Source organism: Salvia splendens, chromosome 5 (assembly GCF_004379255.2).
Source record: "Salvia splendens isolate huo1 chromosome 5, SspV2, whole genome shotgun sequence".
Taxonomy (NCBI): domain Eukaryota; kingdom Viridiplantae; phylum Streptophyta; class Magnoliopsida; order Lamiales; family Lamiaceae; genus Salvia; species Salvia splendens.
In genome coordinates, this window is record NC_056036.1 from 1,301,143 (window position 1) to 1,326,549 (window position 25,407).

The 25,407-nt window shown below is 36.7% G+C and overlaps 3 protein-coding genes across 3 annotated transcripts; 1 reads left to right on the top strand and 2 right to left on the bottom strand.

The window, feature by feature from the left end:
* Positions 1–127: 127 nt before the first annotated feature.
* On the bottom strand, positions 128–3,311 carry LOC121805001 (WAT1-related protein At1g44800-like). Its single transcript, XM_042204746.1, has 7 exons — positions 3,044–3,311; positions 2,897–2,959; positions 2,153–2,269; positions 1,369–1,606; positions 1,117–1,275; positions 564–715; positions 128–483 (listed from the first exon to the last, which is right to left on the bottom strand). The coding sequence occupies exons 1-7, from the start codon at positions 3,253–3,255 to the stop codon at positions 294–296; spliced, it is 1,131 nt and encodes a 376-aa protein (XP_042060680.1). The 5' UTR covers positions 3,256–3,311; the 3' UTR covers positions 128–293.
* A 5,740-nt stretch (positions 3,312–9,051) lies between these two features.
* LOC121802207 lies at positions 9,052–11,054 on the top strand. The gene is made up of 3 exons (XM_042201807.1): positions 9,052–9,347; positions 9,605–9,694; positions 10,867–11,054. Exons 1-3 carry the CDS (start codon positions 9,096–9,098, stop codon positions 10,942–10,944), a joined length of 420 nt encoding a protein of 139 aa, XP_042057741.1. The 5' UTR covers positions 9,052–9,095; the 3' UTR covers positions 10,945–11,054.
* A 112-nt stretch (positions 11,055–11,166) lies between these two features.
* LOC121802588 (transmembrane emp24 domain-containing protein p24delta4-like) lies at positions 11,167–12,679 on the bottom strand (the record flags this gene model as incomplete). Its single annotated transcript, XM_042202275.1, has 4 exons — positions 11,167–11,340; positions 11,436–11,512; positions 11,584–11,796; positions 12,542–12,679. Coding segments are annotated over 4 exons (573 nt in total), but the record flags the coding sequence as incomplete, so codon positions are not given.
* Between the last annotated feature and the right edge of the window lie 12,728 nt (positions 12,680–25,407).

A 25,407-nucleotide genomic window follows, 5' to 3' on the forward strand; every position in this document is an offset into this window, starting at 1 on the left:
GTGTGCACAAATTGATGAAATTTTAGACTCCATCTCCATGATTATGCTGTCTGAAAATACGAGTTTTTTTTCCCATTAACAATATAATTACTATAATTGTTATGAGAGATTAATTGCTGTAAGAAAATGACAAAATAGGAAAACATAGATTAAGGACAAAACTTGGTTTGTTGACACAAAATCAAATTACATAGCAAAAGCAGCATGAAAAACACCATACTGAACAATTGAAATCAAGTCAACCACATCTTCCACACGAGTGATTGAACATCAATTGAACACAAGTTCACTCTTCAAGGCTCTTCATGATGGGAATTAATCTTCGTTTTGAGAGTAGTTCCATTGATGTTATTGTCTGAAGCACTCATGTCTATGACCACCGGTAATTGTTGCGATTTAATGTCCTTCGCAGCAGAGTCCTCCTTCGTTTTGCCCCACACCACGCAGTACAGCCCACTCACTATGATCACTGCTCCGATCACACTGTCGATATTCAAAGTCGATATTAGTGTTGGACATGCGATAACTGTTCAACATAGATAGACAGACAGATAGATAGATACCTTCCGAGATGGAGCGTCTCGGCGAGAATGATGGCTGACAAGACAGCAGTGATGATCATGCTGAGGGGGCTAAATGATGTCACAAACACTGGACCTTTTGCCTTATTCACCACACTTTGCAAGTAATATGCTATTCCTGAGCATACAAGTCCCTGCAAATTCAATCATACACATTAATTAGCAAAAGCCTCATTTTTCAAGCCCAATTATCTTTATATCTATTCTTTGTCATTTGTTGTTAAAATTGTCAAACTTTCAAATTATGCTAGAATTTGCTCAAATTTTATCATACTCGAAATTATGGCTAACCTATGTATTGGACATATAACGTGCGCTGATGAAATAACATATAATTAAATTAATAAATAAAATGTTCACTATCCATTATCTTCATAGCAAAAATCACATATTTTAAGGTAAAATGTAAAATACGATAAAAATGATTGAAATATTGTTCGTTAAATTGAAAAAATAGGTGAAAAAATAAAGAAAATGAAAAACATGATTATTGATCGTGGATGAATGTATTACTATAAAATAAAGATGAACTGACCGAATATGTAGCAGCGAGCAGCCGAGCGTCAAAACCAATAGCCCAGGCGCTCGGCCTCCGCTCCATTATCGCTGCCACGATGCCACCTTCCACCGTCCCCATCAGACAAATCAACGTCGTCAACGACAGCTCGGCCGGGTACTCCTTCAACGTATTATTCTGTCCAAATATACCAAAATTTTATGAAATCAAATTATATATTTAAAACTATTTTTTTTTAAATATAATAAAAATCAAGCATATATATATTACTTGCAAGATGAAGAAGGCGGCCCAGCCGACGATGCAGCCGAGCAGCATGATTGTGCCGGTGACCCAGTGCTGATCGGCGGCCGTGCTGGCGGCCTCGTGGTGGCCGCCGTGAGAGAAGAACAAGATGTTGATGGCGGGGCCTTTGTATAGTGTCATCAGCATTGCTCCGATCACCGTCACCGTAGTTCCGATCACTTTTGCCAAGCTGTGGACTTTTTTCAGATTCACCTTTTCCAACCTGTGACATTTTTTTATTTTATATTAATTCATTTTTAAATTATTGTTTTCTGAAAAAATGGCTAAAACTTAATTTATAGACTAATTTTTGTGAACGGATATTATGAAAATGTTACCATATCGCAACATGTATATATGAGATGGTTCATTTCAGAACTTTTCTTAAAAGCAGAACACATAACCACAAAATATATCAGTTCTTGACTTTATATTTGTTCGTGGATTTATGAATATCATTCAATATTAAGAGAATTGATATTATTTTCAACTTTTAAACTTTTCATTTTAAAAAATTTAATCATTTATTGTAAAATGTCAAATCTTGCCTAACTTCTTTAAAAAATACACCACGAGGATAATTAAGAGTTCTATCATATAAAGAGTTTTAAAGAGATGATGATTTATTTAGATTGCATTATTTATGTCGCACTGATTTAATTTTGGAGAGAGAGAGACGACACTTGAGCCATAACTTTTTTTCTAGTTGCTTATTCTACATGGAATAAAATAAAAAAATAAAGGCGAATATATATTAAATTGAATATACCTGAAAACAACAGCCATAATGAAGGTGACGGCGGGGAGAATATTGACGGTCGCCGCCGCAAACGTCGCCGACGTGTACTGGATTCCGACGCCGTACAAGTTTTGGTCCAAAACTGGCCTATATTTATTTTTTAATTGTCAGAAATTAATCCAAATGTCATATATATGTATCCATTAGTCCTATATATAAATGCAACATTAACACGAGCAATTTCATAGATTGCATTTCTACACATTTAAGAAAAAAGAAAATAATCCCATTTTAGGTAGCATGCAGTGATGATATTATAAGAAGGAAATAAGAAATTAAAAATTAATTATGTAATAATAAGAAATTTGATGTTAATCCTAAAACACAATATAAATAGATAAATCAATTGACATATGCACACAATTTGTAGCTAAATAATTTAATTTTAATATGTACTAATAAAATATGGATATTTGAAGGGAAATTGATATTATTTCGAAGTTATGAAAGATGATATATAGGGTGTTGGAAATATTCTTATTTATGCACTTACTTATATATTATATCAAATACTAGAGTTATAGTAATTAAATATATTTTCAATTCTTTTTATTTCATGTATGATATCACGTGCGATAAATAACATATTTACCGATTTTTAGTAGAAATTGAGAAAAAAGTGTGGAGAGACAAAGAGAGAAAGCTTAATGTAACAATTAACTTAAAAAGAAAACAATAAGTGAAATGATTTATTAGCATGTTTAAGGGCATTACTCCAAGAAACCAAGCAGCATTATCTTGAAGAATATTGATTTCGTCATCTTGGGCCTTATCTTCCTGCACATAAATAATATAATTAAACACCAAATTGATATATACGTCCAAATAAATAATTAATTCAAACATAAACCGAAATCTTACTTCTCAAAATAGTATGCAAAAGGAGCAAAAAACACGGTTGCAACTGCGTGACGATAAACAACGAAAACCCAATGACTAAAACCTCTCTTGAAAGAGAGCAAGAGAACAATATGCATTCCTGCATACCCAAATTGAAGTGAAATCATAGCCAAATATGGCTTCATTTTGTTGAAAGTTTCACCAAGAACACACCCCATTTTTTGCTCAGCCATTTAATTAACTCTTTAGACTTTGTTCTCACTCTAGAAAGAACTCATGCATTGATGAACAAAAATGGGAGACTCCCTTTTTATACACACAAAAATATAGGATAAAAGGGAGGAAGCTTTGCATTATTTGAATATGTGTACACCACCTTTGCATGGTGGCACTCACTTTCCTTTTCTTTCTTTTTTAAATTATTATTCACCTTTTAGATTCTTATCACGTATTGAGTAGAAGTACATTTAAGCCCGTTACGGTACAATACCCTGTCATCAGTGACAGATACAAGAAACGAAACTCGTGGGTTGTAAAACGAAATCATACACCAGAAAGAGAAGGGTTGAGATGAAGGCGTAAATGACATTTGGTCAGTGATACTAAGTACTCCCCCCGTCCCTGAAAATTTGTCACCTATTTCCTTTTTCGTCCGTCCCTAAAAATTTGTCACCTTTCACTTTTACCATTTTTGGTAGTGGACCTTACATTCCACTAACTTATTCACACTCACATTTTATTATAAAACTAATATATAAAAATAGGACTCACATGCCCCAACTTTTTCAACCCACTTTCTATTACATTTATTAAAACCCGTGCCGGGTCAAATGGTGACGAATTTTGGGGGACGGAGGGAGTAATAAAGATTCCAAGAAACCCTAGGTTCTTAAGAACAAAATTTATTATCAAAATCATAAATTGGCTTCGAAACAGTTTTTCTAATTATTTACATGAGGTACAAAACCCTAACAAGTAAAGCGAATTACGAAAATTAAATTAAAATAAAATCAGAAAAATGGTAAAATAACGTTTTCGCCTCCCAAATGATATCCGATTGCCAAAAATGGGGTGTCAAATTTAATTCATCAGCCCGTTTCACAAGTCTCGAGTGATTTCAAGTCATTCCGAGACTATGACTTTTCCAGTCTCGAGCGAATTTCAAGTCATCTACAATCTTTCCTATATATAACTATTTCATTAGGTTACTATCGACATCTATAATATTTTATTATAGACGTATCAATTTTATAACAGAAATAACTCTGACGCTCAAGTCAGCACAATTACAACCAAGAAGGCCTAATTAGGTGCTCTATTAATGATGAAAAATTGACCAACACCCATACAACCTGCAACTACTAGAAATGAATTAACATTTGAAAGTGATTATGAAGAAATAATATCTTGATGGAAATGTTTTACTAGTTCTATTTGAAATTGATAAATACCAACAAGTTACCAACTGTTATACTAGTTCTATTTGTTAGACAGATTCTTATATAAGTTTCACTTCTAGAATATCTTTTAACTTGAGTGCAATATTTGATAAATGAAAGTCATTGATAATCAATAATAATAAATCTTGTAAGAAATTTTTGGACCATAAAATGTTGTTAGGGTTTGGGTAGTGGATGGAAATGTGTAACTGATGATATGGTTTCCTTTTGTGGATGACGAGTGGACACTTTTTCTTGAAAATGGCTTATTAAATTATTACTTATCTTTTTCGAATTTTTCCATCACAATTCTTTCTTAATTATACATGATCAGTGGACTCTAGTATCGTCAATTTTTTAAACTTCTAACAAAAATTACGTTGATAAATTTTTTAATATCATAGTTGTGTAAATACTAGTACAATATATATGTGTGTGAAATTTTATATATGTATAGAAACTAATAAATTTCTAGTACTACTAATTAGTGAATTAAGATTAATATATAGCTCGTTTATGTAGAAAGAGAGAGTAATGGATATACTATCATAGTTTCTATCACATCTTTTAGATGTATTTGGATAAGTGTGTCAATGGTACACCCAATAAAGCAACAACCAATTTCAATATATATTACTCCATATGGATGGTGATGATATAAATGTCCCATACATATATTTTCGATAATTTCTGATTTTTCCTATAATTATTTTACTATCTGAATATATTCATTTTAGTTTCGTCTGACCACAACTAATACATGTCATGTCACATTTTTTTCATAAATATTTTAATTATTTTCCCCCTCTTGTATTCTACCAAATTTGCATTAGTACCATCATAGTGGAAGGAAGGGTATATACTATAGTAGTACTATTAGATATCGTTTTCTTCAAAAAAATTGTGAAGAAGTACGTGGTCGATACATTTCAATAATTGATAATAAAAACGATGCGAAATAAATATTAATAAATGTGTGAACAAAGTTGCAGGATAGGGAATGGAAAATAAAAATAAAAAAATTATGTCAATTTTCTTGAGATGGAATACATGTTGAGTTTTACAATGAATCGATGGATAGGGAATTATCCACTTTAAGCCTTACGTTGCGTGAGGAAACCTACTTGAATTATTTGGGAATACTTTTTATAATATAGAATATATACAAATATACACAAACATAAATATTACGGTTCACTGAAATACCACTATTAATCACAATTAGATACTTAGATATTTTTTCTTTCGTCACAAATAAATAGTTCGTGTTGGAAAGAATTGAAAGATACCAATGAGATATATAGCAGGTCATTTTGTGAAAAATGTTAAAAGTTGAAGACATTTGGTAGAAAACGAAAAGTGAGGATAATTTTTAAATCTGCTGAAGCATTCAAATCTTTCGCAAACTATTCAAAAAATCTTATTATATGTATTAAGCGAATTTATATTATCTTTTTTATATATCGATATTCTTGATAATTAATTGCTGAGAATAAATAAAATGCATTTTCTTTTGCACTTACGTGTACGTACTCTAATTAAAGATTCTTTAATACATAATGTGGAAAAGAATATACATGGGACCAATGAAAGCTAGCCTGATTAATTAGCTACAAATAGTTAGCACATTTAAATATTAATGATAAAACTTTAATTGGAGTTCATGTAGTAGTAATAAATAAACTATCAGTAGCTCTTTATTTTACCTTTATTTGATGTTCCATTTACACGTAATATTCAGAAAAAAAATGTGGCAGAATAAGAGAAAAAAGGGGAAAGTTCTTTTTATAAGAATGAAATAAAATTGGAAATAGTAGGCTACAAAAGTTGGGAGACAAAGGCAAATGAAAGAAAACTTTGGTGCTTTCTTGGTAAGATTCCAATATTGTTGAATTGTGTGGAAAGCACAAATTGAAAGCCTTTGATATCGGCACTGATCATATCCGTAGCTATTATTGATATAATCATATAATTAAAGATATTAGATAGAATATTCAATATATTTGATTATAGTTTGTTGTTTAGTCATTTTGTCTTTGGATCTTGCTTGTTCTGTGAATTTGCTATGTGATTTTTGTGATTCGCTTGAATGAGTGTGTATTCTCATTTCATTATATTGACAAAAATATACTCCTTTTGCCCCATTTTACTTGAGTCACTTTATTTTTACATTCATTTAAAAAAAATAATACTAATAAATAGTTAGTGGAGAAAGAGAGAGTAAAGGAAGAGAGAGAATACGAACGAGAAGACTCTTTTATACATTATTCTGTCTCTTATTTACACTATCTCCATTGTAATTATTTATTATCATTTTCTCAAAACGAGTTTGGAAAATAATTAATTCAAGTAACGTGAGACGTATGGAGTATTTATATATAATGAAAGATACTTTTGTTTGACTTATATTTGAAATTTTAGAAAACTATAGTAACCTAACATACATTTTGAATAAGTTTAGACTATTCACATGCAATAATTGACAAATCGTATATAAGTGCGATAAAGTAGAGTACAACAAAATCGTTTCAAAAGTCTCTTTAGAGAGAGTTTTGGTTAGTTAGGGTATTAACCTCTTTTAATTTGTTTCACATATTGTGATATACTGATATTTTCTATAAAGAGACGTAGGTCAAAAAAATTCATCAGATTAGCAAATACTTTTAATGTGATTAAAACCTAGGTCAAGCAGGTAGAGAAATATACAAATTTAACAAAAGTTTTTACCATCTTAGATATAATACTATATTTAAATCAAAAGCTCTTTTATTTTTGGGTAGACTATGCTCAGTATTTATGTAGTTCGCATTTTAGGTTGTTCAATATCTATATATTCCACATTTTATTTTCTAGGTAGATGGAACCTTGTAATTGTGTCGATTGACCTTATTAGTATTTGATCTTAATGTTGTGATGAATTCACTACTCTCTCTTTGATGCACTAGGCTTGATGGCAGATAATGCAACGCTGCTCGTTAGTTTTTATTTTATAGTTCCGTACGAGTTTTAAATAGAACACTTGTTTCTTTAGGTTTTTTGTTGTTGTTTATGCTCTAATATGCTTCATCACTGCTAGCTGGTCATTCTTTTAGCTTGGACATTTTGTATTATATCGAAATAAATGAAGTTGTATTGCGTGAATTAGTTAGCTGGAGAGAATAAAATAGAAGAAAAAATAAAATAGACAAATAAAAAGATAGTATTATTAAGGTTAATATTTGTCAATGAGAAAAAAGTATACTCATTTACACTGAGACATTCGAAAAACAATACATCTATTTTGTCGTGGGATAGTTGGAGTATCATATATCGACAAACATATTGTGCTGACAATGCCACTGATTTTTGTCTCAATTATAGACACTACTGGAAATTTCCTTTAGCATTTCGAGATCAAAAAGTCTCTAGATTTAATTGATTAAAATTCAACGATTCATCTATTTTTGTCGTCAAAATTTACACAATTTTATGTCTTATGTCTCACATTTTTTCAATAGTATCCACTGTTCTATTGCAATTCTGTATTACATATATTGCACACAATTCATTTTAAGTGTATAAATTTCAGATTCAATATAATGTTCATAAAGAACAACATCAAATGTGACATGTATAATAAATTTCACCAACAAAACACAATCTCAAAGATAAAATTATAGTAGTATATATTTTAAGTTTGAGTGTATAATAAATGAGTGAAGTTAATCAAGAAGCCCATGATTAAATTGATGAGGCGAATCGTTAGTGTATAATTTATAAAGATGGTATTAATTATTACAATATAACTTGAAAAGCATTTGGTCAAACCATTATCACAACAAGATAAGATCACCAACCCTACTTGTTTAGTGGTTTACAATTGACCTACATGTTTGTTCTATGTGTAAAACACTAATAAGCCATTCATATAATTTAATGCTTCAACAAAATAATATCTCAAAAGTATGCTTTTTTTTTAATCAAGATTCATTATTTTAATTAGTAGTAGTACTATTTTTAAAATTATATGTCCTTGTTGTATAGTGATTCTTAAGAGATAAGTTAAATGTAGGCCAATTAGGCGAGAAACTGGAGTATTTTTTAATTTTTCTTATACATTAGAAATTATTATCATGATCTAAAATTAGAAAAACAATAGAGATATTTGAAGAGATATAATGATCAAATAAAAAAAAGACATTATAAAATACAAGCCATATATTTTTGTAACATTATATGACGATAAATCTATAATTTTACAAATAATTTTAATATTAAATAATAAACAATAGTTTTTATCTAAATATCTTAACATAGCAACAAACTAATATACATATATAAACTGATCATATATTCGATAATTATCTCTTTTACTTTCATTTCCAACATGTAGATTAATGCAATTCAAGACATCAAAGTTATCAGTAAGATTTCTAGATGCATTAGAAAATTTATTCGAGAAAATAAATAAATCAAAAATCCGATTCAACCGTCATCGACCAATTATTAGAAATTTAAAATAAAAAATACCACAAAAAAGGAACCACGACTTCTAAAGCTAAAAGCGCATTTACTCTAGTTTTCAATTTTTCGTCTCACGAGAAATAAAAGGAGACTAAAATCTTTTCGAGCGAGAAAGAGATATTGAAACAACAATGGCGGTCAGGATAGCAATCGGAACAGCCACAAAACCTCAACTCATTCATCATTTCCGATCATCCATCAACTCCACCGCCGGAAATTATAGATTGGCGGTGTTCAAAGCGTCAGCTTCCTTTTCATCTTCGCCGGCACCGAGAAAACTGATACTTTACTCAAAGCCCGGATGCTGCGATGGCCTCAAAGAAAAACTCGATGCCGCATTCTCTCTCTCCAGCCCCAATTCAATCGGAGACATCGATTTGCAGGTCTCAATTTGAATTTCCACGTTTTTTATCTGTAAATTCACTTCTTGATTGATTCCAAGTGAGGTTCAAAATGCGGATTTTGTGTGTGTGTTGGCTTTGTCTTGTTTGGAAGAAACAGAAAATGGTGGATTATTCTAAAAGTGATGAGATTTGTAACTGATAGCTTGAGTTTTGATGATTAGAAAACTTGATTTTGGAGCTCAAATCCTTCATGAAGTATGAATCTTGTGAGAGTAATGTGACTTGAGCTTTTGCAGGTGAGGGATATTACGACTAATCCGGATTGGGAGAGGCTTTACCAATACGAGATACCGGTGTTGGCTAGAGTCCGGGAAGATGGCGTGGAGGTTATTTTTTCTTATTGCTTGCATTGATATTGAATCTTGTTTGAATTTGTTGTATTCAAATGGCTGTTAAGCAATCGATTGTTATTTGTTTAGTAGCTTAGTTCGCCAAATTGAGTTGTTAAATCCTTGGATATATCAATATGCTAGAGTAGATTAAAATGGAATGTAGGTGAAGTGAAACAGGGGATTGGAGATAAGATATGTGTCTATTCTGGTACTGGCTTTGGCCTTTGCAGATGGAACGAAACAGCAGTCAAGTAATGCTGCCGCGTTATTGTTTCTTACCTTGGTTTGCTTGTTTGTTTGCTTGAGCTGAATATTGTGGTAATTACTGGACCTATGGTAGATGGAGAAGAAATATAACTTTAGGAATATACGAAGCTTAGAATCTCTGGCGACTCTATAGATGTGGTTGTCCTTTGCGTAGAATATTCTCACAGAGAGAGGGGAGTGCCTTAGTTTATTATTTTGATGAAGTAACTTCAGAGAGAGAGATGCGATACGCACCTCCTTCTACTAGCTAAAGTGTTAGTACATCTGTTTGGTGGAGATCATATTCACTATGGTACCGTTGTAGCCTAGTAGGTAAAGTTGAAGGATAGAGAGACATTACTTTAGACTTTGTTGGAACAAAAAAATGCCTTATTCTCTTATTTTCTTGAAGTACTTTTATTGTAGCTAGAGAGAGAGAGACGTGGTAAGCACTTCCTTGTACTAGCTAAAGTATTGCGTCTGTCCCGTGGAGATCATATTCACTCTAGCAAGGTAGTAGGCGACATTATTAATTTAGGCTTTGTTGAAATAAAAAAATTCCTTAGTTTCTTCTTATCTTGACGTAATTCAGTGTAGCTAGAGAGACATGGACTTCCTTGTACTAGCTAAAGCGTTATGTCTGTCCGGTGGAGATCATATTCACTCTGGTTCCGTGGTAGGTAAACTTGAAGGAGCGAGAGACATTACTTTAGGCTTTGTTGAAACAAATTTTTTTTGCCAAAGTTTTCTCGAAGTAACTCTTCATATGGATGCTGTTAAAATAGCTAATTTCTGTCTAGTTCTTGGATGCTGACTTCATACATTTGATGCATCTGTCTTACTTCAGTAACATGTTTCATGCTCTCAATTCACCTCTGCGTTTCTTGATCAATTCCCGGTGACCATGCTATCTGTTACAGGAGACACTCCCAAGATTATCTCCCCGTCTTGGAGTTGAGCTTGTTCAGAAGAAGATAGCAGCCGCATTTGATCAATGAACGGCATACCCTACTGTGATTTGGTCTCTCAAATGATGTAAGAGCTACAAATGTGTAACCTTCATACTTTTACTATGCTTAAGATGATTTGGTGTTTTTTTCAGTTAAAAGCAGATTAATTGATTCTGAATTTCATAGAATGAAATTTCTGAAATAATTGAAACAAATGTATCAAATGTCACATAAAACTCTTGCCCTTTTCTGCACTAAACTCTCTCCTAAATCTTTGGATGTTTGAGTATTGTGTTTGTCTAAATGAGTTTTTTCTTGCGGAAGTATCGCCTCAAATACCACAACTGGAGAGCTGAAACAACGATGCAGAGACCGAGAGACGCCTGGCTGTACTTCGCCACACGAGCGTTTGTTTGAACACTCGCATACCTAATCCCCAAATCCCTGCATGAACACGAACATCAAAATCTAGGCATTCCATTCCGTCCCTTCTCTAACGAAGAAAACGAAGAGCATATGCGATGGATGAATCATCTTACTTGCTCATCAAACGATTCATGTTGTCTTTGATGGCCTGCACATAATCCTGAAGCTTTTTCATCTCAAGATCCAAACCCTACACGAACACGATCATAGTTAGTTTCATTAAATAATCCTCTCACCATTCATAAGTAATGAGTTATGTACCTCAATTTTTTCCTTCTTTGCAACAGAGTCCCAATCCTTAGTAGCAACCCCAGTTTTCCAGTCTAAGCCGACCGTGACTGTGTTACCATTGTGATCGTCATTGTCGACTGTGAGGCATGCTGCGTAGGTCCCTGGCTCGCTGGCCGTGAAGGCGAATCGGCCGTACCCCGACTTCTCTTTCTTATACAGGTTAGATCCGTGTGGGGATGACACCTAACCATGAACACCAACTCTTCATCATACAAACTAGTAGTATTTGATGAAGATCACAAGGTCTTTTCTCCAACTTTCTCTAACTAATATTCTACCAAATTCTCTTTTATTAAGTCAAGATTCATCAGTAACATGACTATATTTGAAAGTTCAATCCAAATTACTGAACCTATAACTATGATCATATCCCAAACGTCCATTAAATAAGTGAATCAGATGCTCCTTCCGCAACAAATAGTATGAGACATAAATTTCAAGTAAAATAATTGGTAGATTTTGGTGGATATATTTTAAAGGGATAAAAAGAATAACTATGGGTCAAAACATGAAATGATACAAATAGTTTCATTAGCGTTTCTTTGTACATTTTGTCATGTGTTTAAATGTCGTCAACTCAAAAAAATTTCATCATTGTATATCATGTTGTGTACCCTATGTAGAAAAAGAATTGACAACATCCAAACATGAAGGGCGGAATGTAATACAATGAAGCTCAAATAAACTAGTGGTATCATTTATATAAACTTCAAACTTTTTATACCAAAATAAAACAATATTGAAACATTTTTTATGAAAAATACAATAACCCCAAATAGTGAGCGTGTTCGTACAAAAAGATCCATTAAGGAAAAGTTTTATTCATTGTTCAAATTTTATATGCTAATGATTCAAGAACGTATCCTAATTCTCATAAAATCTAACAAAAAAGTCATAAATTTAATTAGAAATTGAAAGAAAGAGAGACCTTAATGGTGAGGGTTGGATGTATAGTGTAATTATGATCGCCGTCACCGTAGAATGAATGGTAATCGCCCAAAACGACGACGTTAGTCTGCAATTCCTCGTAAACGCACTTCCACCCCGAACTCGGCATGTTCAGCCAAAGGGGAGAAGAGGACGAGCGAGAGAGAGGGAGGGAGAGAGAGAGAGAGAGAGAGAGAGAGAGAGAGAGAGAGAGAGAGAGAGAGAGAGAGAGAGAGAGAGAGAGAGAGAGAGAGAGAGAGAGAGAGAGAGAGAGAGAGAGAGAGGCTTTTTCTTGGTAATTTCTTGGCGACATGTTGCCTCTTGAGAGTCTAACAGACATCAAGATTCAATGCTTCTTTACTGCACTTTGCCCCATCCTTTTTTTTCTCTTTTAAAATAACCCTTTTACGGAAAAAAAATGATCTTATTCGTGAGAGATACGTGCACAATAAGTAAAGTAGTAGAAAGAAAGTTAAAAATTTTCATAAATTGAAATGAGATTTATTTATATGTACAGACTAAAAAAATATAAGACGATTTTTCATAGACGAAAGAATACGATTAATTTTATTTCTACAATAAAATATGGAGATCAATGGTTTGAAACACAAACATTTAATAGCCAACAACACCAATATCTGTAAGTTGAGTTCATTTGACCTTTAACAAAACTCAGTCTAAAGGTTAGCTGGCTTGCATTATTAAATATATTTTTCTGAAAAAGAATAAAGTATTGTGATTACTATTTACTACAGTACTATATATATTAGAATTAATATTACTGCCTCGTTTCAATTAAAAATATACATGTACTGGATCAAGTACGGAGGGCAACAACTTCCCACACTTCCATACATATTATTTAAATATTTGCTAGATCGGTTGTCAAGAAACTTAGGTAATTTGCACTTTTAATGATGCTCATTTCATCACATTCGAGATGTCTACTGGTATAAGATTTTAGGAGGAGTTGTTAAATGAATTAAGTATAGAGAAAAAGGTAGTTGAATATTTTAAATGAGGAGAGAGGAAGAGAGAGTGATTTATTTACAAATATAGAAGTGGACATTTTAAATGAGACAAACTTAAAAAGAAAGGTGGACATCTTAAGTGATTAAAAAAAAAAGGTGGACATCTTAAGTGAGACGGAATGACTACTTCTTAATTCCTATAACGTCTCTGTGCATCAAGACGATGAATTATAGCTCAATTGGTATGATGTTTTCTCTCTAACCAATATATCGAAAGTTTGAATTACAATGCAGATAGAACCCATATTGATTATTTCTAAAAGAATCCCAAATATAATTAAAAGATACTACTCTTCTTTTGATAATAGGCCATTTTTATTAGTTCATCCGTAAAAATTTCATTTTACTTTTACTATAATATATAAATGATAAGTAGACTCGTTATGGTGCCTGCTAACTTATAACTTGTAACAATTTATTTGCCACATCATTTTATACTATTTTTTTATTTATTATAAATTATAAATAGACTCGTTATACTATTTGCCACGTCATTTTATACTATTTTTTTTAACCTTTAAACTTAAAAAACAAAAAAGTGAGCTCCTTATTCTACACATAAAACATCCAAAAAATTAAATTAATCAAATAATTATAACTCGTGTGAGTCGACATATAATAAGAAAATTGTGGAGGGAGAGAGAGTATATATACAATAATTACAATAAAATTTAAATCTATCAAGTGAAATTCCTAGTAGTTTCCAAGAAGCTAGCCCTTTAGCATGTGAGTGGGCTTTATACAAAATAATGCTGTCAGCCACCTGAAAACATACCAAACAGCAACTCAAAATAAATTAAAATTTAATTAACGTGACTAGTTGGGGTTTTAGTTGATTTAGTGAAGATTATTGAATGATTCCCTCACTTAATAATAGCTTGTGTTCCCATTTGTGTTTACTAGGAAGCAAAGGTGTACGGATCGCCCGACACTTTCCTCCTTAAACATGTTCTTAACTTGACAATTATGATCATCAAATTCATTTAAATACTAAGTATATAGTAGTATAATAAATTAAGTACATATCTTTGTTGGTTGAGAAACAAATCAAATTATTAGCATATGCATTGAGCTTTAGAGTGATCTCATTTTTAAAGTAGTTAATGTTTACATTTCAATATTTAAGTCTTGTTTTAAATAAGATTCAACTAGAGATTTTTAACCAAATGAATAATACTATCCGTCCCAGAGTAATTGTAACATTTTGGAGATGACACGTCGTTAAGCGTGTTAAATATAGAGAGAAAACGGTAACTAACAATGAAGAGACATAAAAAGTTGAATGTGTTTATAATAGTTTATTTTTTAATAAAGAGGAATGTGCTTTTTTTTTTTAGAGAAAAGGAAAGTGTCACATTTACTAGAAGAATGAATTATATATGAAATATAATGATATAACAAAATTTAAAGAAAAAATTTAAATCATGTTATAAAGCTAGGATTGACGAATTTACTATGAATAAAAAATGTTTTGCCCTTGGTAAAGTGTTTTAATTACAAGTAGGATCTTATTTGCAACAAAGTTCATATATCGAAATTTAAATAGTAGATGTATTTATTTTCTTTTATACAAAAACGTAAAATCACTCGATGATCTCCATTAAATTTCATTTAATTTTATTATTAGTTTAGAATTTAGAATTGTTGACTGAAATAGTTATGGCAACTTGTTTGAAAGAAAATCACGTAACGCGTCATTTGTAAAACCAATCCTATTTATAGGGCACTAAGTTGTCCTTACATTGATAATATAAATATTTATAGTTGAGGTTGTTTAAGGATGTCTTTTTACTTCAATTTTTGTGTTTCGTTTACAGTTTTTCTTCAATTACTGATTTGGAATAGCGCGTTTGTTTTCATATATACGCTGACTTCGTTGTTTTATATACTGTTTTTATTTTGAATTGGTTCTATATCATACTACGATGTTTGTCATTTCATGTCTCGAGCATTTGTATGGCATCCCAAAAAATTAGTCTTTTGGATTTATGTTTTGGGTATTTGGCCCTGTATTTCTACTCACAATAAATGTCACCAACTTAATTTGTTTATCATTACTATCCCAATGACACCATTTATGTCCCTGACGTATGCAGTATGCTAAATGAATTTTGCTAGGTATTTTCACAATTCATAATTTATAAGTAGATATTAAAATATTCATGTACATTGCACCTGCACATTGTGCATAATAGTTTGGATAAAATTTTATAAAATATTGCATCCCTAATAATGTTAAATTTTCAGAAATGTACATGCATTTATACAGTCATATATAAAAAAATATCTATATACATACCATCAAACTTTCTATGAAATTTTTTATGCCGCCAATAAATTTTCTATGTACATAGTACTAGTATTTATTTTGTTTTTCTTTTCATTTTGATATTAATTATACTTTAATCTCATAAATTAATGTGACACCAATTTTAAATTACATAAAAAAGTTCAATTTATATTTAAGTTCAAATTGATGAATAAAGAGCGGTTTATTTTATGTAAATTGTAAGTTTTAGTATCCTTATAACAATTTATGAGTATTAAAATAATAAATAACATTGTAAAAAATGGCAATGTAAACTAAATGAATATGTGTTACATAAATATTAAATATACCAAGAGACATTAGATCAAACAAAAACTAATTTCAGATATATCAGTTATTCACCATCAATAGTCTTGGGGTAGTACGAGTTTTATTGATAAATCATAAATTATATAGAGAGTAAAAATGGTTAAATATTACAAGTTGAAATGAATGAATATAAAATAGAGGGGAAAAAGTAGAAAATGGAGAGAAAAAGTGCAGGACAATGTTTCCAAAAATAGAATGATACTTTATTTTAGACGGAGTAAACTAAAAAATGAACAGAAAAAATATAAATACAAATATTTTCAATCATAAATTCATTACTTTGATGAATAGAATAAATTCGTACTTATGAATTCAAATCTCATAGACAATGAAATATCAATTTTTTAAATTCTTCATTTCCACTATAAATTCACTATGCTCTCACAATAACAAACCATAATATTTGATATATTCCATTCGTTTCAAAAAAAATTACACTATTTACTTTTATTATTTTGATCTGTATATGTAGGCATGCACAAACCGACCCGGCCCGGCGGTTAACCGCCGATTCGGGCCTGCCGGTTCATGAACCGGAACCGGGCCCGGAACCGCCGGGTTGAACCGGCAGAAGGGTTGAAGGGTCGGAAGGGCCGGTTCAGGTTCGGCAATATATTGAACCTGAACCGGCGGTTCAAAACCGGCGGTTCGGCGGTTCGAACCGCCGGTTCAAAGGGTTAAACAGTGTGTCGTAGGTTAGGGGTTCGTAGGGTTCGCGTAGGGGTTTAGGATAGCCGTTGGAACCGGCGGTTTGCGGGGTAAACCGCCGGTTTGAGGGGTAAACCGTCGGTTTGTCGGGGTAAACCGCCGGTTCGGGAGCCCAAGTCCTTTTTCTTTTATTTCTTTTTTTTCCCATTAATTCCTACTTTAAAAATATGCAAATACAATTACATAATTGTATTTGTATATACTCTAGTCGATGAATTATATATACGGCTAAATGAGGGAAACTTTTGACAATTCTACTATAATTGTTGATTATTAGACGAAACTCAACATTTAAAGTTGAATTGCTAAAGGTGTCCTTAATTTAGTTATGTAGAAAGATCTTCTTCGCCGGTTAAGAGTATATATATAATACACTTATACGTTTAAGAACTTCAACGTCGTTCTTGTCATTTGTAATTAGTTCTTCACTAGTACTCTCATTTGTATTTAAATTTTGTTTAAGACTTCAAGACCGCCATATGTTTTCAATTTGTAATTGTTGTAACTTTTAACTTGTAATTTGTAAACATGCAATTTCAATAAAATTGCAACTTTAGCCGTATTTTTTTCAATTTTATTTACTCACATTTCATACATAAACAAACTTGAAAAGTGTAATGTAATTTGATTAAAAAACGAAAAGTTGAAAATTGCAAAAAAAAAAAAAAAATCGTCGAACCGTCGAACCGGCCCGGAACCACCGGTTCAAGCCGAAAACCGGCGATTTTGAACCGCCACATAAACCGCCGGTTTTTTGAACCGGAACCGGAACCGCCGGGAGCCAGGCGGGCCGGTTCAGGTTCAAGGAATTTTCGACCCTGAACCGCCGGTTCATGACCCTGAACCGGCGGTTTCCGACCCTTGTGCACACCTATGTATATGGATCTTATCACTCATTTATAATATCATTTTAATTATATTTTCCTCTTTCTTTATAATTTTTCTATGCTAATTTGTCAATAAAATTTATACGGTTCTTAAAATATTTATTTCTATTGAGAGAGTATTAATATCATTTCATAATAATAAGACGTACATAGTTTTTACTGTGAAAATCTGTTGAATAACAGTCTGTGGGTAGCAGTGTGTGTATGTCATAATATTGCATGGGCCCACATGAAGAATAGTGTGTATACTTTTTTAATAAAAAAATATATCCACTTAAATAGTACTCAGTCCCGTCATTAAGGGTCTCGTTAACTTTCCTGCACTTTTTTTTCTTTAACTATTTATTATTATTTTTATAAAATGAGTGTAGAAAAATAAACGAGACTCCTAATGACGGAAAGAGAAAGTCGTAAAATCATACATATACTACCAGTATAAATGAACTTTGATGAGTCCGCGAATTTCTGATGGTGATGAATGCTGGTAGAGAATACAGATCACGACACAGAGATTTACGTGGTTCGATTTACTGAAGTAAATCTACGTCCACGGGAAGAAGGGAGGGCAAGATTGTATTGCTTGATCTGGGATTACAGCTTACAACACAGACTTGCTATATGATATTTTATCTCTAGAGAGCTTAACCTTTTTCTATCTGATCTAAGTTCTATTTATACATTGAACTAAGATCGTGGCTTGCATCACCACTAATGATGGTTGTGGATGTCGTGGAGGTCATGGAGGTCCTGCATGTAGCGTAGGTCATGGCCTACGATCGTGGCCTGAGTTGACACCACGTGGTAGTGGGTGTGTTGGAAGTTGTGGAAATCCTGTATGGGTCCACTAACTCCTTGTTCGGTCGAATACTGAGACCGAACTGCTTTGGTTGCCGATCTGAGAGTAGAGCTTGATGCCGACCTGAGAGCAGAGCTTGATTGGTTGGCTTTTACCGAGCTGTAGGCTGAGGCCGAACTCTTACTGAGACCGAACTGCTTTGGTTGCCGATCTGAGAGTAGAGCTTGATGCCGACCTGAGAGCAGAGTTTGATTGGTTGGCTTTTACCGAGCTGTAGGCTGGGGCCGAACTCTTTGGTTGTGCCGAACTGAACTCTTTAGTCATGCCGGACTGATACTCTTTAGTCATGCCGAACTGATACTCTTTCTTGGGCTTTAGGCTGATGGGCCGTCATTGCTGTTGGGCTTGTTTAGTACGCACCCCATCACTACCCCCCCCGAAGGGCGAAGTGAATCACTTCGGCGAAGTGAGTCACTTCGGCATTCTGGATAAAGGCAAGGGGGAGGCTGATGTCAGGGGACGTGCCTTGCATTAAATGCGACAGTAAAATCCGGCCGTTGAATCCTGAAAAGGTGGGATTCGAAACGGTGCGACGATTTTGAAATCTTCGCCGAATCTGATAAATACCTCCTTTCTTCATCATTGAAGCACTTTTGCGACTGCTTCTTCTGCACTCTTTTTTGCGAAAATTCTCTCTCCTCTTTCAAGAATTTCTTCAGACTTTCTTCACCTTCAAAAAGTAAGAAAAATGTCTTCTTCTTCTTCGGAGTCGGGTAGCGGTAGGAGAGGCGGTAAGGGGTCTTCTGGCCGGAAAGAGTCCGGGGAGAAGACCGTAGAGTATTTCCATAGTATTTTGAGTAAGGATACTGTGATATCCCTACCCGAAAAATACTTTTTTCCTGGGGGGAAGGCGGTGGTACCTGACGGTGATCATAGGGCTGACTCCCCGCCGGAGGGTTACGCCACCGTGTACGAGGCCTGCTTAGAATGCGGGCTTCGTTTCCCCCTCCCTTCTGCCTTTATAGATTTACTAGATTTTTTTCAGCTTCCTTTAGGCCAGGTGACTCCGAACTCTTGGAGGCACTTGTCGGCCTTCGCTGCCGAACTCCGTAATTTAGGAAGGGATTTGTCTTTGAAGGCGATCCTTAAATTCTTTCAATTTAAGAGGAAGGGGTCTTGGTTTTACTTGATCCCTGTACAGCCCTTTAGGGCCTTTTGTAAAACGAAGTGGCCGAAGTGGCAAAACCGCTTCTTCTACTATGATAGGACCGCGGCTCCTAGTTTTCCCTGGAGAGGGCCGAAGTCCGTTATCCGTCATCCTCGGCCTGAACCGTTGGACGAGCTCGATGGCGAGCTCAACAAGATTCCCATAGTTAGGAAACAATACACGGAGTCTGAGCTCGTCAAGGGCGACGTCGTGTTCGACATCTCGTCTTCGGACGAAGAGGCCGAGGGTGAGGATTTCTCTTTATCTTTATGCTCTACTGCTTTAACGAAGAAAATCTGACTTTGCTTTCTTGCTTTTTGGCAGTGTACATGCTGAATAAGGCTATCCGAAAGTCCTCCGAGCTTGTGGAGCCGGAGAGGCAGAGAGCCCCTCGCTCGGCGTCTGAAGCCGAGAAGAGTCCGAAGAGGCAAAAAACCTCTTCTTCGGATCCGAAAGAGCCGGAGCCGTGTTCGGCTAAAGGGAAGGGGAAATTTCATGAGTCCCCAAGAGTGCCGGGGAAAGACCTGGTCATCTCCGAGGTGGTTGCAGACATCCCGGAACACGTCCCTGAGCCTTTTCAATGGCCGACGAATTTTGTGGAGGTAAGCTTTCTGACTTGGCTTCTTTTCCACATTTTTTGATGGCCATTCTGTTGAGTTTTTTCCTTGTTCATCTTCAGAGAGCCAAGCTCGTCTCCGTGGAGCTCTCCAAAGCATCCCACGACTACGAGGAGATGCAGAAGAAGTTGCATCTTGCTCGTAGTCTGGCCGAACAGGCTGAGGCCAAATTTGAGAGGGCCCGAGCTGCTAGGATCTCGGCTCAGGATGAAGCCCGGTCAGCCAAAAACCAGCTCATCATCCTGCAAGAGCAGACGAAGCACCGGGAGGCTCAGAAGGAGGCTGCCGCCGTGGCTGCCCAGGGGGAGGCTCTCCGTGTTTACACGGAGAAACTCTTTTTGAGCAGCCAGTTCTCGGCCTTTGTCGGTAGTCTGGTAAGGCTAATTACCGATAAGGGCGAGCAGGGGGCCGACGTCGTGCTGCCTCTGTACAGCCGAGAGATAGCAGCTCGGCTTCAGAATCTGCCGCTCCTTGAGGAGCTCGCTTCCTCCTCGGTCCTGCTTTCTGCAGACCGAGTCCGGAGTTGTCGAGCTGATCGGGACGAGAACCTGGAGGCTATCTTTGCCTCCGTGGGACCCGTTTCACCCGCTTCGACTTACAACGGAGAGGGTGAGGCCGAGCCGCTGGAGCTGGAGGCCGAAGTCGAGCGGGCCGGGTATCCGGAGAAGGAAGCCGATCAGGAGGCGGAGGCGAGGCCGGCAGGATGCGAGGCCGAGGCTGAGGTAGCTCAGGAGAAAGAAGCTGAACCAGACCGAGGATCCGGAGACGAAGCTGGCGGAGTATGATTTCGTCTCCCTTCTCTTAGTCTAGTTTCTTCCTTGTAAAATGGCCTTGAAGCCCTCCTAGTGTAAAAAATTTTCCTTGTGAATGAAAAATTCTCTACACTTGTCTTCGTATAGCTTTTCGTACTCGCCTTTATTCCTGTTGTATTTTACTATCTGCTCGGTACAGCTGCCGAACTAATATAGCTGCTTTGTACTCAAGGAGATGGAGATACTTCACTGGAAACGGCTGTACTCTTCGGCTTTAGACGAAGCTGAGAAAAGAGCTATAGCCGATCAGACGAAGAATGACGAGCTTCTGGCTCGTTTAGTGAAGCTGGAGGCCGATAATAAGGACTTAGAGTCCGATAAGAAGGATCTGGAGGCCGAGCTGAATACGACCATTGCTGAGAGGACTGCGTACGAGGATTACATCCGTGTGCGCGGGGGAGTGACCATATCAGATGTTCAGAGTCGAGTTGACGAACTGTGGGAGGAATATCATGTACTCCGGAGGAACAATGCGCTGGAGAGCTCGGCTTGCCAACAAGTTGTGAAATCATTACGGCGCTGGGCTTCTCGGTACGACATCATTCTTTCCCGGCGTCCCGCAATCGAGAGATTCCTTAGGCATTTCCCGCCAACAGATGCTCGCACTCCAGATCAAGCCTCTGGTTCCCTTGTTCAAAATCCTACTCCAAGTCAACAACGAACTCCGGAACAGCCGGAAACGTCAAGACGAGAACGGGCTCAGGAGCAACCGGAATCGTCAAGACAGGGACGGACTGAAATTCGCCGAGGAGTTGTGACTATGAGCGAGCAAGATCAGCAGATGCTTATTGCAGAGACTCTTCATCGCCGAGGGGTTAGAGCTTCTGGGGCTCGCGGAAGAGGTGTTGGGTCGAGGATAGCATCTCGTCGACCTGCTTATTCTTCATCTGCTCGGAACAACCGAACTCGGCTTCCAGAGGATTTTGCAGATAGGTGGCTTAACTTCAGCAACCCTGGACAGTAGAATAGTCCTTTGTAATAGCGTAACGCCATTTTGTAGGGTAGCTGAGTTGTATGCCGAACAAGATTTGAAAAATGAAATTTTGTTTTCGCTTCTAACACTGTATTTACAGCTTAGCGAAAAAATTTCATCGTACTCGTCCTCGGTCTTATGAAGTAAACTTCTTTGACCGGACTTGGTCCTTGGTCTTATGAAGTAAACTTCTTTGACCGGACTTGGTCCTTGGTCTGATGAAATAAACATCTTTGACCGGACTCGTCTTTGGTCTGATGAAATAAACATCTTTGACCGGACTCGTCTTTGGTCTGATGAAATAAACATCTTTGACCGGACTCGTCTTTGGTCTGATGAAATAAACATCTTTGACCGGACTCGTCTTTGGTCTGATGAAATAAACATCTTTGACCGGACTCGTCTTTGGTCTGATGAAATAAACATCTTTGACCGGACTCGTCTTTGGTCTGATGAAATAAACATCTTTGACCGGACTTGGTTTGTGTTCTAATTTGGCGATTTTTGTCGCCGGGATCGAACTTTCCCTTGTCCTAATTCGGCGAGTTTTATCGCGTGGATCGGACTTTCCCAGTTAACCGAAGTGGTCTTATGCAGTAAACCTCTTTGACTAGACATGGTCGTCCTCGGTCTTATGAGGTAAACTTCTTTGACCGAACTTGGTCGTCCTAATTCGGCGAGGTTTATCGCGTGGATCGGACTTTCCCTTATTGCAGTTCGTTTCAGACGAAGTGCTTATTTCTTAAGCCGAATTGTGGTCTTGTATCTTCCTGAGAAGCTTGGACTCACAATCGTTGGCTTATTGCAGTTCGTTTCAGACGAAGTGCTTGTTAAGCTGAATTGTGGTCTTGTATCCTCCTTGGAAGCTTGGACTTCACAATCGTTGGCTTATTGCAGTTCGTTTCAGACGAAGTGCTTGTTAAGCTGAATTGTGGTCTTGTATCCTCCTTGGAAGCTTGGACTTCACAATCGTTGGCTTGTATATGTTCTAAGAAGGGGATCAGCCTTCGAAGAACAAGATACCTCAGTAACATTTGTAAGAGACGACACGCACAGAGACAGACAAAACACACAGACAAAACGCACAGAGACAAACAAAGACCAAGCAAACCAAAGAAAGCACATTGACCGAACAGGACTCAAGACTGACTGACCGGACTGTCTCTTACAAATGGAACTTTTTGAGGTTGGAAACGTACCATGTTCGGGGTACTTGTGCTCCTGACACGTGAGTCAATTTGTAAGACCCTTTGCCGAGGACTTCTGACACCCGATATGGACCTTCCCATGTGGGTTCGAGTTCGCCCAGCTTTTCTGCTCGGCTTACTTCGTTGTTTCTCAAGACGAGATCTCCCACTTGAAATTGCAGCTTCTTCACCCTTTGGTTGTAATACCGGGCTACTTGCTCCTTGTACTTGGCTGCTTTTATGCAGGCCAATTCTCTTCTTTCTTCGGCAAGATCTAGTTCGGCTCTCAGTCCGTCACCATTCATTTCTGAGGAGAAATTGAGTTCGGGGACTGGGTATGCCGATCTCAATCGGAATCACGGCTTCAGTGCCGTACACCATCGAGTTCGGCTCCGGTGTGACTTCGGTCATTTCGCCTGCCTCTGACTCCGGCTGCTGTGATTGCTATGCTTGATGGTGCCGAACTGATTGCTCGGCACTTTTAAGCGCAATCTGCGAACACACTTGCTCTTTTTCGATCACCTCGGATGACCGCTATCCCTCTTTTGGTGGGGAAGGTGTTCGGCGAGGAAGCCTCTGATCGCTATGATCGGGCTTCTTTTTGTCTTCTCTAGATGAGCTGTCTAAAGACCGTTTTCGACGGTCTGCCTCATCGGCACGAGAAAACTTGTCCGCAATGTCCCACATCTCTTGAGCTGTTTGCGGACTGCATTCCACGAGCTTTCTGTAGAGAGCTCCGGGCAGGATTCCATTTTGGAATGCCGAAATGACAAGTAGATCATTGAGATAATCTACTTGTAGGCCTTCCTTGTGGAACCTCGTCATGAAGTCGCTGATCTTTTCGTCACGACCTTGACGTATAGAAAGCAGCTGAGCCGAAGTGCTTCGGGCTTCCGCTTTCTGAAAGAACCTCCTGTGGAAAGCATCCATTAGATCTCGGTAGGATCTAATGCTGCCTTGAGGAAGGCTGTCGAACCACCTTCTGGCGTTCCCGATGAGCAGCTCGGGGAACAGCTTGCACATATGGACCTCATTGAGACCCTGGTTCGCCATATTATATTGATAGCGTCCCAGGAAGTCATGAGGATCCACCAACCCGTCATAAGTCATTGACGGTGTCCGGTAGTTCCGCGGCAAAGGAGTTCGGGTGATATCGTCCGAGAACGGAGTCTTTAATGCTCCGTACATGGCGAACCCGACATCTCTTCGGTACGGAGGAGATGGAGTTCTCCTGTGGTTCCGGTACCGAGGAGGAACAGGAACATGTCGGGGTTGAGGATTCTTTCTCCTGAAAGACACGTCACTACTGCGGTAGTGACTTTCATGTCTGGATGAGGAGGGAGAATCCGCCGTTGTCTTCTCCGGCTGTTGGCTCTTCTGCAGGAAGGTTAAGAACTCCTCCTGCTTCTCGGCCAAGAACAGCTTGACAGCTTCATTTAAATCGGGCTGCTGGGAAGACTCGGTGCGATCTCTCCTGGAGTGGCTTGTTCCTTCTTCGTGAGAACCGGAGGTAGATGTCTCCCGAGGCCGTTTTTCAGACCTGCGAGCTGGACTAGCTTCCTCACGGTTATCACGAACGGTATTATGGGTAGAGTGTGATCTGGTATGCATTTTTTTGGGGTGGAAAAAGGGTCAAAAATTCGCTTTATCACAAATTTGGTTCTCTGTTTCCCACAGACGGCGCCAGTGATGAGTCCGCGAATTTCTGATGGTGATGAATGCTGGTAGAGAATACAGATCACGACACAGAGATTTACGTGGTTCGATTTACTGAAGTAAATCTACGTCCACGGGAAGAAGGGAGGGCAAGATTGTATTGCTTGATCTGGGATTACAGCTTACAACACAGACTTGCTATATGATATTTTATCTCTAGAGAGCTTAACCTTTTTCTATCTGATCTAAGTTCTATTTATACATTGAACTAAGATCGTGGCTTGCATCACCACTAATGATGGTTGTGGATGTCGTGGAGGTCATGGAGGTCCTGCATGTAGCGTAGGTCATGGCC